The 13648-nt window shown below is 44.6% G+C and overlaps 1 protein-coding gene across 3 annotated transcripts in view; it reads right to left on the bottom strand.

Moving 5' to 3' along the window:
* MBNL2 (muscleblind like splicing regulator 2) overlaps positions 1–13648 on the bottom strand; it is a 171435-nt gene that overhangs the window by 119062 nt on the left and 38725 nt on the right. For all 3 annotated transcript variants that reach the window (XM_068984450.1, XM_068984449.1, XM_068984451.1), the window contains exon 2: positions 1161–1935. In XM_068984450.1, coding sequence (XP_068840551.1) covers positions 1161–1334 — 174 coding nt within the window. In that variant the 5' untranslated portion in view covers positions 1335–1935. The remainder of the gene's footprint in view (positions 1–1160; positions 1936–13648) is intronic.

The following is a 13648-nucleotide window of genomic DNA, read 5'->3' as shown; positions in this document are numbered from 1 at the left end:
TTATGTTAAAACTATCCTAGACAGTCAGGGATTCATAGGATCCATAATTTTAGGGAAAAAAATCCACCTCAAAGAATTATGGGTTAAGTCATCCCCATTTTCTTCAATGAGATCTTTCACGATAATTCTCCCATTTCTTCAAGTCTAATCTCCACCCAACTTGGTATACAACTCAGGTGCCACAGCCTCCAAAAACATTTCTGAAACAATCAGCTGGAAGCCAGTGCTCCCTTCTATGAATCTGCTTTCTATCACAGAAGTCTGCTTTCTATCCTTCTCTTAGGGCACATGTCCCTTTCTGTCTTGGGCTTCCCTAGTGGCTCAGACATTAAAGAATCCGCCTGCAATGCAGGAGACCTGACTTTGATCCCTGGGTTGGGGAGCTCCCCTGGAGGAGGGCATGGCAACCCACTGCAGGATTCTTGCCTGGAGAATCACCATGGACAAAGGAGCCTGGAGGGCTACAGTCCACGGGGTCGCAAAGAGTTGGACACGACTGAGCGACTAAGCACACACCCTTTCTGTCTTGAATTATTGCCGTTTGCTGTATTTCCCCTACTAGACAGTGGGCTCATCAAGGATACCAACCTGAAGCACATTCATTTCTTCTCTGAGGTGCTATGTGTTAACTTACACATGGTAGGTTCTCAGGGAGCACTGAGTGTGTATTTAATAATTCCTGTTAGCCATGGCAAATTTCCAAAGAGTGTGAAAAACCTCTTAGGAAGTATTTTAGGAAGCCCTTGGTCAAGAAAGAAAGCCACAAGAGTAGAAATTCTTCAAGAGGTGAATCCGAGTAACTGGCACATAAAAAGTGACACATTCAATTTCTTCACCTTTATATAACCTCCAGAAGATCAAACGTTAATAAAATATTTATCTTCAGTTGTCACAAGCCAGACTTTGATTTAAAACTCTTGAGTACATGAATGTCATGCCAGACCAAAAATACAACATCATGTATTTTTAACTTAAACATGGATCTGTAAAAAATTTATATATGCCTGACATGAAAAAAAATCTGAGTGCAAATCTCCCAATAATCACCACAAATAAGAAAAACAGGATTGAAAATCGATTGTTAGAAGTACAACGGAAAGCATTCCGTTTGACAGTCCAATGTGGCATTGATGTGACTACCTAAAAATGCATTCTCTTACCTTTAGGGAATCAAAGCAGGCAATTACTCTTCCATTTTCAACCTGGCAGCTTTTAGGGGGGTGGGCGAATTTGCATTCCTCATCAGAGCGGGAGCAGGTTCCTCTCTGGAACTGTCTGCAGACCTCTAACGTCAGCCATTTTGTATCTCTGACGGGGGCAACATTCAAAGCCATGATGAGAAAATAACTGGGATCCTGTTCCTCCCTGTAAATGATGAAATCAATCCAAGTTCCAATGATCCCAAAACTATTGTTGTGAAAAATCCCACATGTAAGTCTGAAGGTAAGTGATAAATTGCTTAATGAAGTCCAATCCAGGAAACAGAGCGGAGAAAATTTATCGGCAGGCAGTCACTCATCAATCAATATGCCCCACTCGAAGACTGCAGGCCGCAATAAAAGCATGCTCAGTGTCATCTCTGACTGCAAACGTCCGAGTCTCCTGATCCTTTCGCAGACAAAACTGTTTTTAATAAAGTGACCTCAATATCATGGCACTCCTTGGGAGAATATTTAGTCCTGACACTCACAGCTATTGACGACGCTGGAAAATAAGCCACTGAGATGTTCAGATCTTAGCAGGATTTCTTTTTCCTTCCACCGTTTAAAATTCTGAAAGCAAGCAATTGGCAAAGTCAGACAGTTGAGGTATCTTCATCCACTTGTAAGGTCAGGGTAATGTATATTTGACAGAAAAACAAGATTTGAACAAAAAGCTCCTGGACTGTGGTTTCCAGCAAAAGTGACTTCACACAGGCACTTTTAAATCTTGAAGCTGTAAAACATAAATAAGTGGTGAATCAACTATCCTATAGTATAAAACATTTCTCAATTAAAAAATAAAATCAACTTACACCCCAACTCAATGGACTCAACATTTGAACAAACTATTTAGCTCTTATCTTGAATTTGCAAAAGTGCAGTTTAGAGCTTTGAGCTTTGAATATAGTAAGAGAAGTTATGCATTAAAAGAGAGAGAGAAGAATACGAAACTGCAACTGTATTGCAGAAATGATCCAGGCAGCAGTCCAAAAGTTAGGGATGACTCAAACAGATGAGTGTGGCAGACACAATAATTAGGCATTCTGAGACAATTCAATCTAATGTGCTTAATCGCCAAAACAGTGTATTAGAACCGTGGCTTCCAATTAATTTCACATTTACGCCATTGATTTTATTGTTGAAAATGCTATAAACAATTATTTGGGATGTGTCTCTTCTATATAATAAGGATATATTGTCATTCTGGATGAAATGTGCACTCCTCACCCTATATGTCCTTTCCAGTTTACAGAGGTTTGAGCTTAAAGAGGGACAGGTAGACCCCTCCTGATATTATTCTCAGATCTCTCATACTTTCTCTCTACTTTTAATACTTGGTTGATGGTAATGTTGCTTTCTTCCCCATCTGTATTTTTCATTTCCGCTTCCCTAGCGCCTTGGATCAGGGCTATTAGGTCCTCAAAAAGTATTTATCGAGCAATTTAGCTGATGACTGACTCACCCACTAAGTGAATGAACGCAAGTTGATTTTACTTTAGCGCAGTTTCGTTTTTAACAGAGTCACAACTTAAAAATGTTGGGTTCTGCAGAATGCTGGAGTTGAATCACAGACCTACAACAAAAATATGACTGATCAATTCAGATTTCTAAAATCAGCCCATTTCGTTTCTTTTAATATCTCTAAGGATTATGAAATTATAAAAACATTGAAAAATTTAATATTGAGTGCAGCATGAATGAAAGACTAAAATAACAGAAGTTGGTCATTTTCATATATTGAGTATGTCACAGGCTACCTTAGTTATTTCCTTAGCCTTGATGTCCTTTTAAAAAATTTATAACTAAAAACTTAATGGAGGCTGGAAGTAGGTTATTTAAAATCATCATGTACCAAGTAAGTTCAGAGAGCAATAATCCTTGAGTGGTTCACAAGTGTTCCCTGAAAAAGTAGGTCTGACCGTCAATTAGGTTTAGTTAACTCCAGGTAAACCAAGCCGAACAAGGCTTACCTGCAATAGGGCTTTTTCCAGCCTTGAATGAGTCTCTGATGGGGGGAGGGCCTGCAATGGCATCTAACTGTGGATCATTTATTAATATTTAGTGGGACATCTCCTGGGACAGGGGGAACAGTTCTTCATCACAGTCCTTCTCTTACTTGTCAGTAGAAGTGTTTGAATGAGCTATAACTGTATGTGCATTGAAGGACATCGGCAACCTGGGAAGCTGTGACACATTCCTAACTTCCAATTGTGAAATATTTGAGGGGCCTGACAGGCTCCTGCTTGTCTGTTTGGCAGCACTGCGTTCCCAGAAGCTAACATTCAACCATCTTAACTTCAAGAGTTTAAGATGAGTTTAATAACCAAGCTGACTCTAGGTCAGGTTTCACCGACCAGCCTGGACCTGCACTCTTAGCTCACCCCCCACCTCTAACCCCCATGAGAACAAAGGACGAGTGAAATGAGGGACGAGGAAACATTTCTGCCGGTGTGTTCAGTGGAGATGAGGCGCCAATAATGTTGCAGACACAGCGAGAGGCTGGACACATGGAGTTTATACTTGCAAAAATTTTACAGCGTCCCTGAGTCCTAAGGACCTGGGTTTACTGGGGTCACAGAACAGCAAAGATGCAGGAGATGGGTTCTCATCCTCAAAGCCATACAGTCTTGGCCAACCCTTCATGTGTAGGAAAAGAAACAGGCAAATATGGATTCAAGCAGCAATGAATAATTACTCAAGTATTCCTGAAAACCACACTGGAACAACACTCTTAATCCAGTCCAGTGAATGGGGTACACTTTTGCTCATACTTTTAGATATAAAGACAGTTCCCTGCTCCTAACCCCCACCCCGAGAGAACCAGAGTGCCATTTCTACTTCTGTGAAAATCCAATCGGAATTTAGATCATCAGACTCTATCAAGATGAACTTGCTTTTAAAAGCAGAGGAGCCGGTCTCTGACGGCCAGTCCAGTGTAAGTCAAAGATGTTCCAGAAAGTGCATCAGATTGCAGCTAAATATACTGCTATCCTAACTGTTGGTGAATCCACTCTTTCTCCCAGCTTGTTCTGTTTCAATCCTAAAAGTTCCGGAACTACTATAATCAAACATACTGCCTCCCTCGGGCCATCGCAACCTCCCTCTTCAGGAATGGGTACAACTAGCAGCTCTGGGTGGAGAAGGCAATGGCACCCCACTTCAGTACTCTTGCCTGGAAAATCCATGGACGGAGGAGCCAGGTAGGCTGCAGTCCATGGGGTCCCGAAGAGTCGGACACGACTGAACGACTTCACTTTCACTTTTCACTTTCGTGCATTGGAGAAGGAAATGGCAACCCACTCCAGTGTTCTTGCCTGGAGAATCCCAGGGACGGGGAAGCTTGGTGGGCTGCCGTCTGTGGGGTCGCACAGAGTCGGACACTACTGAAGCGACTTAGCAGCAGCAGCAGCAGCAGCAGCAGCAGCTCTGGGAATGAGGAACTGAGAGCAGATTTGAATCAGGTCACGGGAGCCCACTGAAGGAGATGGGCAATGATGGGTGAGGATGATTAACATGGTGACCAAGGGCCAAGACTAAACTATACTAACACACAGAACAAATTACATACCGCGCCTACCAGACTGGAGGCTCCAGCCAGGCAGGGTTACTTGTTAGGGCTTCGCTCTTCAATACAGTAGCCACTTGCTACAGATGGCTACCGAACACTTGAGATGTGGCTAGAGCCACTGAGGAACTAAATTTAAATTTTTTATTTCTTCTTAATGTAAATTTAACTTAAAAACTGACCCTCGGTATACTTATTGGAAAAGTATGCTCGGACCAACTATGAATCTACTTTTCAGTTGTAAATTTCACAGAATCTAAATACAGATCAAGTATTAATCTTTCCAACAAAAATCCAGCATCCTAATTGACTTGTGCTCTAAGTATAAAACTGCCCATGGGATTTCCCAGGCAAGAATACTGGAGAGGGTTGCCATTTCTTCCTCCAGGGGATTTTCCCCACCCAGGGATTGAATCTGGAGCTCCTGCATTGCAGGCAGATTCTTTACCACTGAGCCACCTGGAAAACCCAGGTATAAAATACACACCAATTTCAAGCACTTTTAGTATGAAAAAAAAGAACATGAAAAATCTCAATATTGTTTCATATTTACTACATGGTGAATTGATATTAATATTAACAAATTGGATTAAATATTATTACTAAAATTAAACTATCTTCCTTTTAACTCCTCTCCAAAAAAAAAAAAAATCAGAATTATATATGTACTTTGCATTCATTCTACTGATGTCGTAAGGGCTTTTGCACTTCTTCTATTAGCCACAGAACTTTCTGGAATGGTGAAAAGACCCCTGCCCTAAGAGCCAGCTTCTAGTCCGTATATTGCCAAGTCTCCTTTATCTGACCTTGGTAAGTCAGTTTTCTCTGTGATCCAGTTTCTTCCTCTGTAAAATGCTGGCAGTTCCTACTTGCTTTACATGGTTGCTGTCATGAAGGACTGATTACAAAAGAAACATAGAGACACTCTGTGAACAGTAAAGTGCTGACCCAGTGCAAGGTGATGAAAGGAGAAGTTGCTCTATCAATATTTACTGAAGAAATACACTCCCAAGCTTCCTCTCTGCAGTGGTTATCAATGACCCAGGTCTTGCCTGGGGTGGATCTGCTCCAGGTGTAGCTTCTGAGAGCAAGACGGTGCCGTGGAGATCACAGAACTGCCTGCAGGGGGTGCTCGTCCGGGGCCGAGTATCCAGAGCGCCCGTCGTTTCTCAGGTCGCCTTCAGTCTGCAGCGGAAGGGAACCCCCAGAGACGGTTCCCCCAACTACAGAGCCCATGGTGTCACTACAAAGGCCTGGGCCTGCTGTTTTCCTCCAGCTGCTGCTAACCCAGAACTGAATGAGACACTTTCCGGGCCCAGCAGTCACCCTGGGTCCTGCAGTGACAGGGAACCTAGGTGGCTTGAGGGCTTGGTGAGAGCACAGCTCTGGACTGAGCTCCCAGCGCCGTGGGTGCGGGGGAAGTTGCGGGGGAAGGGGTGGCATCTTCCAGTTCATCTGCCCAGAGGGGCCCCTGTTAAAATGTGTCTGTGTGGAGAAGGCGTGCATGGGTCACTTCAGTCCTGTCTCTTTGTGACCCCATGGACTGTAGCCCGCCAGGCTCCCCTGTCCATGAGATTCTCCAGGCAAGAATATGGAGTGGGCTGCCATGCCCTCCTCCAGGGGATCTTCCTGACCCAGGGATCAAACCGAGGTCTCCTGCATTACCATCTGAGACAACAGACTGCTATTTTCAAATCCCCAGAGTTCAGTTCAGTGCCTGATACATAGAACACGCTCAACGAAGCTTTGTCAAATAAACTCCTGGTCCTCCTCCTGGTCCATTTCCACTTTAATATGGACCAATGTTGGGCTTCCCTGGTGGCTGACAGTAAAGAATCTGCCCTCGGTGCAGGAGACCTGGGTTTGACCCCTGGGTCTGGACGACCACCTGGAGAAGGGCATGGCAACCCGCTCCAGGATTTTTGCCTGGAGAATTCCATGGACTGAGAAGCCTGGCGGGCTATAGTCCATGCGGTCACAAAGAGTCGGACAAGACTGAGTGACTAACATATGGACAAAGTCTAACCTAAAGGAATAAGGCTCTGAATAGAGAATGTCAGTATTATCCTGTAGGAAAATTCTAGCAAGTGCCACAGGCTTACCCTGCTGCTGCCAAGTAAGTTGAGGGTGAAGGTGAGAAGATGCCCCAGGGATAAATTATTTGAGCTTCAAAACCCTGAATCCTCAGCCCAGTGGTTTTCAAAGTGTAGTACGTGGGCCAGCAGTCCCAGCAGCCTCTGGGAACTTGCTAGAAATGCAGATCCTTGGGTCTCAGCCCAGAGGTCCTGAATCAGAAGTCCTGGGTGTGGGGCCCAGCAATCTGTGTTTTAACCAGCCTTCCAGGACTAACTCTGAGGCACTCTCAAGTTGGAGTACCACCGGGGCAAGCATTTCTTGCCATCCTCCTGGGTGCCTGGCATCCTCTGGGCTCTGAGGGAACCTGGATGTCTGCCCTGAGTTGATGGCCAGGTCCTGGGGTCACTGATTCCCACACCAACAATTGCAGGAGGGCTGGCTGAGGGCTTCTCCCAGTGGGTGTGTTTCTGATCAGTCAAACAAAATAAAACTAGATAATACAGAAAACACCTGGGAGATCTGCCCCAGATAAGATGTGCTTCTAAGAGAGTTTGAAAAATAGACTCTCATAGCTTGCAGGTTTTGTTCAGGATGAAGCAGGCCTTTGGTGGGGATAAACAGAGCTTTTCCAGGACCCTTGTCTCAGAGAGGGCCGTCTTAGGGCGGTGGCGGTCCTTGGTGACCAACAGCTGGGTCCCAAGTCCCATAAGGCCAGAGCTCTTTACAGAGGCGCCACCTTCTCTAGACAGCACCAGGTGTGAAGAACATGGAGCATCACTGCTAGACTCATTTTCAAAGGAAAAGCAAGACTGAAGTTCAAGGATACTGAAAGGAGATTCTGTAGTATTTCCTGAAATGCCAATGCAATGGCACCAAAGAATCCCAAGCTTTTTTTAGGGTCTTCACTTACATGACACTTCATCTTTCAAAACATATTGAAAACTCCTGTAGGTGTTAGATTTTTCAGAAAGCTGTGACTTTTGACTGTAGGCAAGCATTCGCTGCTCACGTTGGCTTGTTATAGCCGCTCTGTGATGTCATGATGTCACGGGGAGAGTTTAGATCCTTTCCTCCCTGACCCTGGCGAACTGCCCCCAGGCCACATCCTTCAGACAAGCCCAGGCTGAGGACCCCAGGTGTCCTCGCCTCACCAACGCTTTGTAGCCAGTTTGTACGTTTCTGAAGGGAAACACATTCATCACGTCCGATCTTGGGCCTGAGATTGATCAAAACGTAAGACTGCCTTAAGGAAAATAGTTGTGTGGCATACAACCCCTCCAGCCGGCTCTTGGTCATCTAAGGTATTTCAGCTGTCTGCCAGACAACAGCCTCCTAGGGAGCTGATTAAAGGATCCTTGCAAAACAAACCGATTTCTGAGTCAGACAGTTAAGGACTCATTATCCATTAAGTAATTTATGGGATGCCTTTAATTTCATTTTGCATAAATCTAATTACAATAAAGAAACCATGTCTCCCAGAGTTTTCTAAATTTTAATGTGGAGAAAATCTTGAGGATTTCCTATTTTAAATCTTTAAATTCTTAAAATACATCATTTAAAAGAATGATTTTTTTTTTTTTTCCTTCCTGTGAGTGGCTTGAAATCTGAACATCCCCACCTCTATTTCTGGAGCTTAATTTAAAATAGCTCTCCACGTGTGCGCTCCCTCGGTCCTTGACTCGGCGCATCCTGAGTGGGAGATGAAGATGCCCGGGCTGGAGAGGGACCCAGGGAGCGCCAACCGAAGCGCTGGGCTAAGAGCCACTTGACCTCCAGGAGTGGTGTAATCCCGTCCTAATCGCAGCCCCTGAGAAGAGGTCCCTTCCCACAGGAACCACAGAGGACCAATAAAAATACAGAAACCATTTCGGTCCCAACTGCCAAAGCCATACAGAACCTCACTGACTTTTCCAAGAAAGAGAGTGAAGGTAGCAGCCAAAGTGATTGTCCCTGAAAAGGCTTTTGTTTCTAGACACCTTTCAGATTTTTAAAAAAATATACTGGAAATGTAAATGAAATTGTGCTTTGAAACTCTGGCACGGATTATGGGTAAGAACCAGTCAAATCTTAAGGGGAAGCAACCCTGACTGTTCCCTGGAGGGACTGACGCTGAAGCTGAAGCTCTAATATTTTGGCCACCTGATGTGAAGAGCTGACTCACTGGAAAAGACTCTGATGCTGGGAAAGATTGAAGGCAGGAGGAGAAGGGGACGACAGAGGATGAGATGGCTGTAGAGCATCAGTGACTCAGTGGACATAAAGCTGAGCAAACTCCAGGAGACAGTGAAGGACAGGGCAGCCTGGCGTGCTGCAATCCATGAAGTCACAGTCGGGGACGACTTAGTGACTGAACACACACGTGGGTAAGAATGGAATTTTCTACCCTGGATTCCAGTCAGTTGCTCCTCTGCTTCTCTGAATAGCTGTGAAATGTCACCTAAGTTCTCTGAGCTTTGGTTTCCTTGTTTGGAATCATGAGGATTGAAAACACTGGACTGGCCAAAAAGTTCATTTGAGTTTTTCCATTAACATCAAATGAACTCTTTGGCCAACCAATACATAAACCATAAATGCATGTACTGTAACCAAAATATAATTAGCAGTATATATGTGGCTTCCCAGGTGGCTCAGCAGTAAACCATAAATGGATGTACTGCAACCAAAGTATAATTACTAGTATATTTTAACGACTCTCTATTTGGTGTCTAACTCTTATCAGCGCTAGGTAAGATATCAACTTGCCTTACATCTGTGTTCATACATACACACACACTGGTGGAAATGACTCCTATTCACTGTTATACATTTTTGCAAAGCAAATGAACTGTAGCTTAAAGAAAGTAGAGCCTCTTTCCACGAAGGTGGCACAAAGTATGAAGTCCTTCAGAGAATGTTAGACAATCCTTTGATGGATTGTCTTCAAAAACTACCTCCAAACCCTTGTTCATTCTAAGCAGGGAAAGAACCCGGGCTACCAGTGATGTCTTCATTTCATATGATACTCGTTCTTTTGAACATACTTTCAAATCCACTTCTATAGGGGAAATTAAACACTGGGGCACTCAAGGCCATGCAGTAAGTCAGATAAGCCAACGTTTCATGCTAACAGAAATAAAAGGAGAAATTCCCCCACGAAAAAGTTTCCTCTTGGACCTGGTATCTTACAGTACAAGTGAAAACGTTATAAAATCCAGAGCTCCTTTTCCTGCACAAACATTTCCAGCCCATTTTCACTGTCATTTCCAGGAATGGACAGAGAGAAAAATCCCCTCTTCAGTTAGAAGATGAGAGAGTTCTAAATATACTCCTGAAACTACAGCTAGATAGAACAGATTCAACACATAGTGGTATTCAAATTATGGGGTTTTTTGCTATGCCTGTGTGTTCTATCTAAACATTTATAATTCAGTTAGGAGCTACTCTTATTAGAATAAAAGCAATTGTATTAGATACCAGTTAAGGCTGACAGCACTTACCGGTTTCCTGGAAGTCCAGGACCCAGTGTGTGCAGTCAGTTTAATTATCAAGCCATCTAGGCCTGAAAGCCAGGGAATCCTTTGTGAGAACTTCCATTCCCTGCCTCTGGTGGCCAGGACTGCTTTTCACTTGACCCTTTCCCTTTTCTTTCTCTTTCTGTAATCACTAGCCAAATGCCTCGTTCATCTGCCTGTACATGTACAAATGCCAATGACCCCTTCTGAACAAGATTTTTGTAACATAACTTTTATTACCAACAGATGAAAATCATACATAATCTAGGCAACATACACACATTTAAGAGAAATCAATGTATTGTCATAACTGAAATACAACTAAATATCAAAGGAAGTAGAGAAGATTCTTGAGAGTCCCTTGGACTGCAAGAAGATCAAACCAGTCAATCCGAAAGGAAATCAACTCTGAACATTCATTGGAAAGACTGTTGCTGAAGCTGAAGTTCCAGTACTTTGGCTACCTGATTCAAAGAGCTAACTCATTGGAAAAGACTCTGATGCTGGGAAAGACTGAAGGCAAAAGGAGAAGGGGGCCACGGAGGATGAGATGGTTAGATAGCATCACTGACTCAATGGACACGAATTTGAGCAGACTCCAGCAAACAGTGGAGGACAGAGGAGCCTGGCATGCCACAGCCCACGGAGTCTCAAAGAGTCGGACTCGACTTAGCGACTGAACGACAACAAAGCTATTTATAAAATAAATGTGTTTTAGAAGGTCCAAGCTTAGGCACAAGTATATTAGAAGACAGAATAAAGAGGTGGATATCCACGACTTATCTTGTGTGATGGGCACACAAATGCAAACTGATGTAGGTGTGACAGGTGATGTGGCCTTTCAGAATGCCAAACAATTCCTATTAAAGTTCCTAACCAGTTAAACAACAATCTTGCCTCAATTTACATAGTTGCATTCTGGGAAAAATTCTGTTCTATCGACTTTCCAAAAAATAAAAAATCAATTAGAAAAAAACACTTGTGCAATTATGTGAAAGAGTTAAGATCTTGACCCAGACTGCCCAGAATAGCATTTTTACTTATGTGAATGTCCAGCTGTACACTCAGCACTCACTAGATACAGACTAGTTTTTCACTCCCACAGAGTCATATCCATTGCAAGATGTCAAAATCCATTACGTCCACCCATTACATTCCAGAGATGTTGCCTGGTCGTTAGGACGATGGGGGGAAAATGCTCCTTTAAATTTCCAAGGTTCTCTATAGGGGGCAGTGCTGTCTCCACTGATGACAGTGCTGAGTAAGTCTGAGTAAGTAGACTCCGTTATAAAATCAGGGTCATTAGTAATGTAGATACTGGGGAACACTCGAGATCTAGACAAGTCCCCAGCTGGAGGATCACTTAGGATGCATTAGAATTAGAAGAGCTCACAGGTGGTGAAGTTGGTTGGTGATTCTAGCAAGGGTCCAGGAGAAAAGGAACAATTCAGGCCCAAAGTTATACCAATGGGAAAGAATCTGCCTGCCGATACAGGAGACACAGGAAAATCCCTGGGTCGGGAAGATGCCATGCAGGAGGGAATGGCTACCCACTGCAGTATTCTCGCCTGGAGAATTCCATGGACAGAGCAGCCTGCGAGATTGGGAGTGAGCCATGCAGAGAAGGGAACTGTTAAAGAGGACTTCAAAATGGGGGTCCTGTGTGAGCGGGAGGACAATGATGCTCTGCCCAGGAGGAAGGAAGTTGGAGAGAGGAGGCAAATTGGAAACTGGGGCATAGAGGTCGTGGTCATGGGTATATAGTTGGAATTAACTTTCATAAAAATGATAGCTAACACCACAGAATGGCTAAAATGAGAGAGAAAAGAGAAATATTTATAACGATATTTACATCTGTGTGTATAATCTAGGATGGGCTTCCCAGGTGGCGCTAGTGGTAAAGAACCCGCCTGCCAATGCAGGAAATGTAAGAGACACAGGTTCAATCCCTGGGTCAGGAAGATCCCCTGGAGAAGGAAATGGCAACCCACTCCAGTACTCTTGCCTGGAGAACCCCACGGACAGAGGAGCCTGGCGGGCTACAGTCCATTAGGTCGCAAAGAGTCGGGCATGACTGAACCGACTTAGCACACACATATATGTAGGAGAGAATAAAGAAAGATTTGGACACGGTCAAAGACACTCTGTCCAGTTATTTAGAGATGACAGAAAGAAGAGGAACAGGTGAAACCAGAAGAAAAGAGTAATATGAGATAAAGGGTTTTCTGAATAGTGTTACATCCAGGTGATGGGAGAGACATGCAGAGTTTCAGGGTGGACTGAGCGGTCAAAATTGGTCATTGCCCCGAGGTCAAGGGTATGTGGACAACTGGTGGTGGCAGATGTCACTGCTGACTCTGCAGGTGGCAGTTTAGCAGGGGGGGAGGTGGGTGCTGGGGAAGAAGGTGCTCAGTGTCTGGGGCTCCCCAGAATACCTGGGGCTGCAAGAACATCATGGAGCAGCCAGGAGAATTCTGAACTCTGGTGCTCAGCGGGCAGATAGCCCTTGATCACCTGTGGGCTGCTGGGGAAGCGACCTTTGTGAATCTGAGATCTGCTCACAGCATCATAAGGCCACCCTCTGTGGAGCCCCAGGAGAGAAGCAAGAACCTGCTTCTCCACCACTCTCCCCCATTTCCTTAGTCTTCTGAATGGAAGGAGAAGAAACACAACGGGAGCATGGGGAAATGGCAGGATGGGGGTGTGGGCCAGAAGAGGCACCCAAAGGAGGAGGAGAGACTTGGGCACTGGCCAGGGTGGGGTGGGAGGCTCTGAGACTGGGGCAAATAGAAGTGGGGAGAAAGGGCAGCAGACTGGTCTCCGGCTGGAGGGCAGGCAGATGGAGCGGAGTAGTTCTTGCTGTGGCCCTTAATCTCAGTCCGGGAAGAGATATGGTACAGGCTGAGATCGGCTGAGGTGGGGCTTGAGATGTCCCCCAAGGGCAGAGAGATAAAGCCACAGGTGTCAAACAGCCCTGGAAGCACCACTTCAGTTGACAGCGTGAACTTGATCTGAAATACACGATTTCTCCACCTGCCCTCGGCAACCTGAGAGCAGGAGCAGAGACAGGATGCTGCCATGTTCCTGATGTGATACTGCATCAGTCCTATCCCCTCACTCCAGCTCACCCTGCTTTATTCCTTTCCAAAGTCCTGTTCCTTGTCTGACACAACATTTACTTACCTATCTGCTCAAGCTCTCCCCCAAGCATAACATGATGCCTCTGAGAGCAGGGTCTGTCTGTATCCCTGCCATCTAGGGCAACATTAAAACTTCAGGACAGGGCAAGTACACAATAAATATTTGCTGAATAA

This window comes from Capricornis sumatraensis, chromosome 12 (genome assembly GCF_032405125.1).
Source record: "Capricornis sumatraensis isolate serow.1 chromosome 12, serow.2, whole genome shotgun sequence".
Taxonomy (NCBI): Eukaryota; Metazoa; Chordata; class Mammalia; order Artiodactyla; family Bovidae; genus Capricornis; species Capricornis sumatraensis.
The sequence above is the reverse complement of the archived record's forward strand: the minus strand, read 5'-3'. Positions and strand labels throughout refer to the sequence as shown.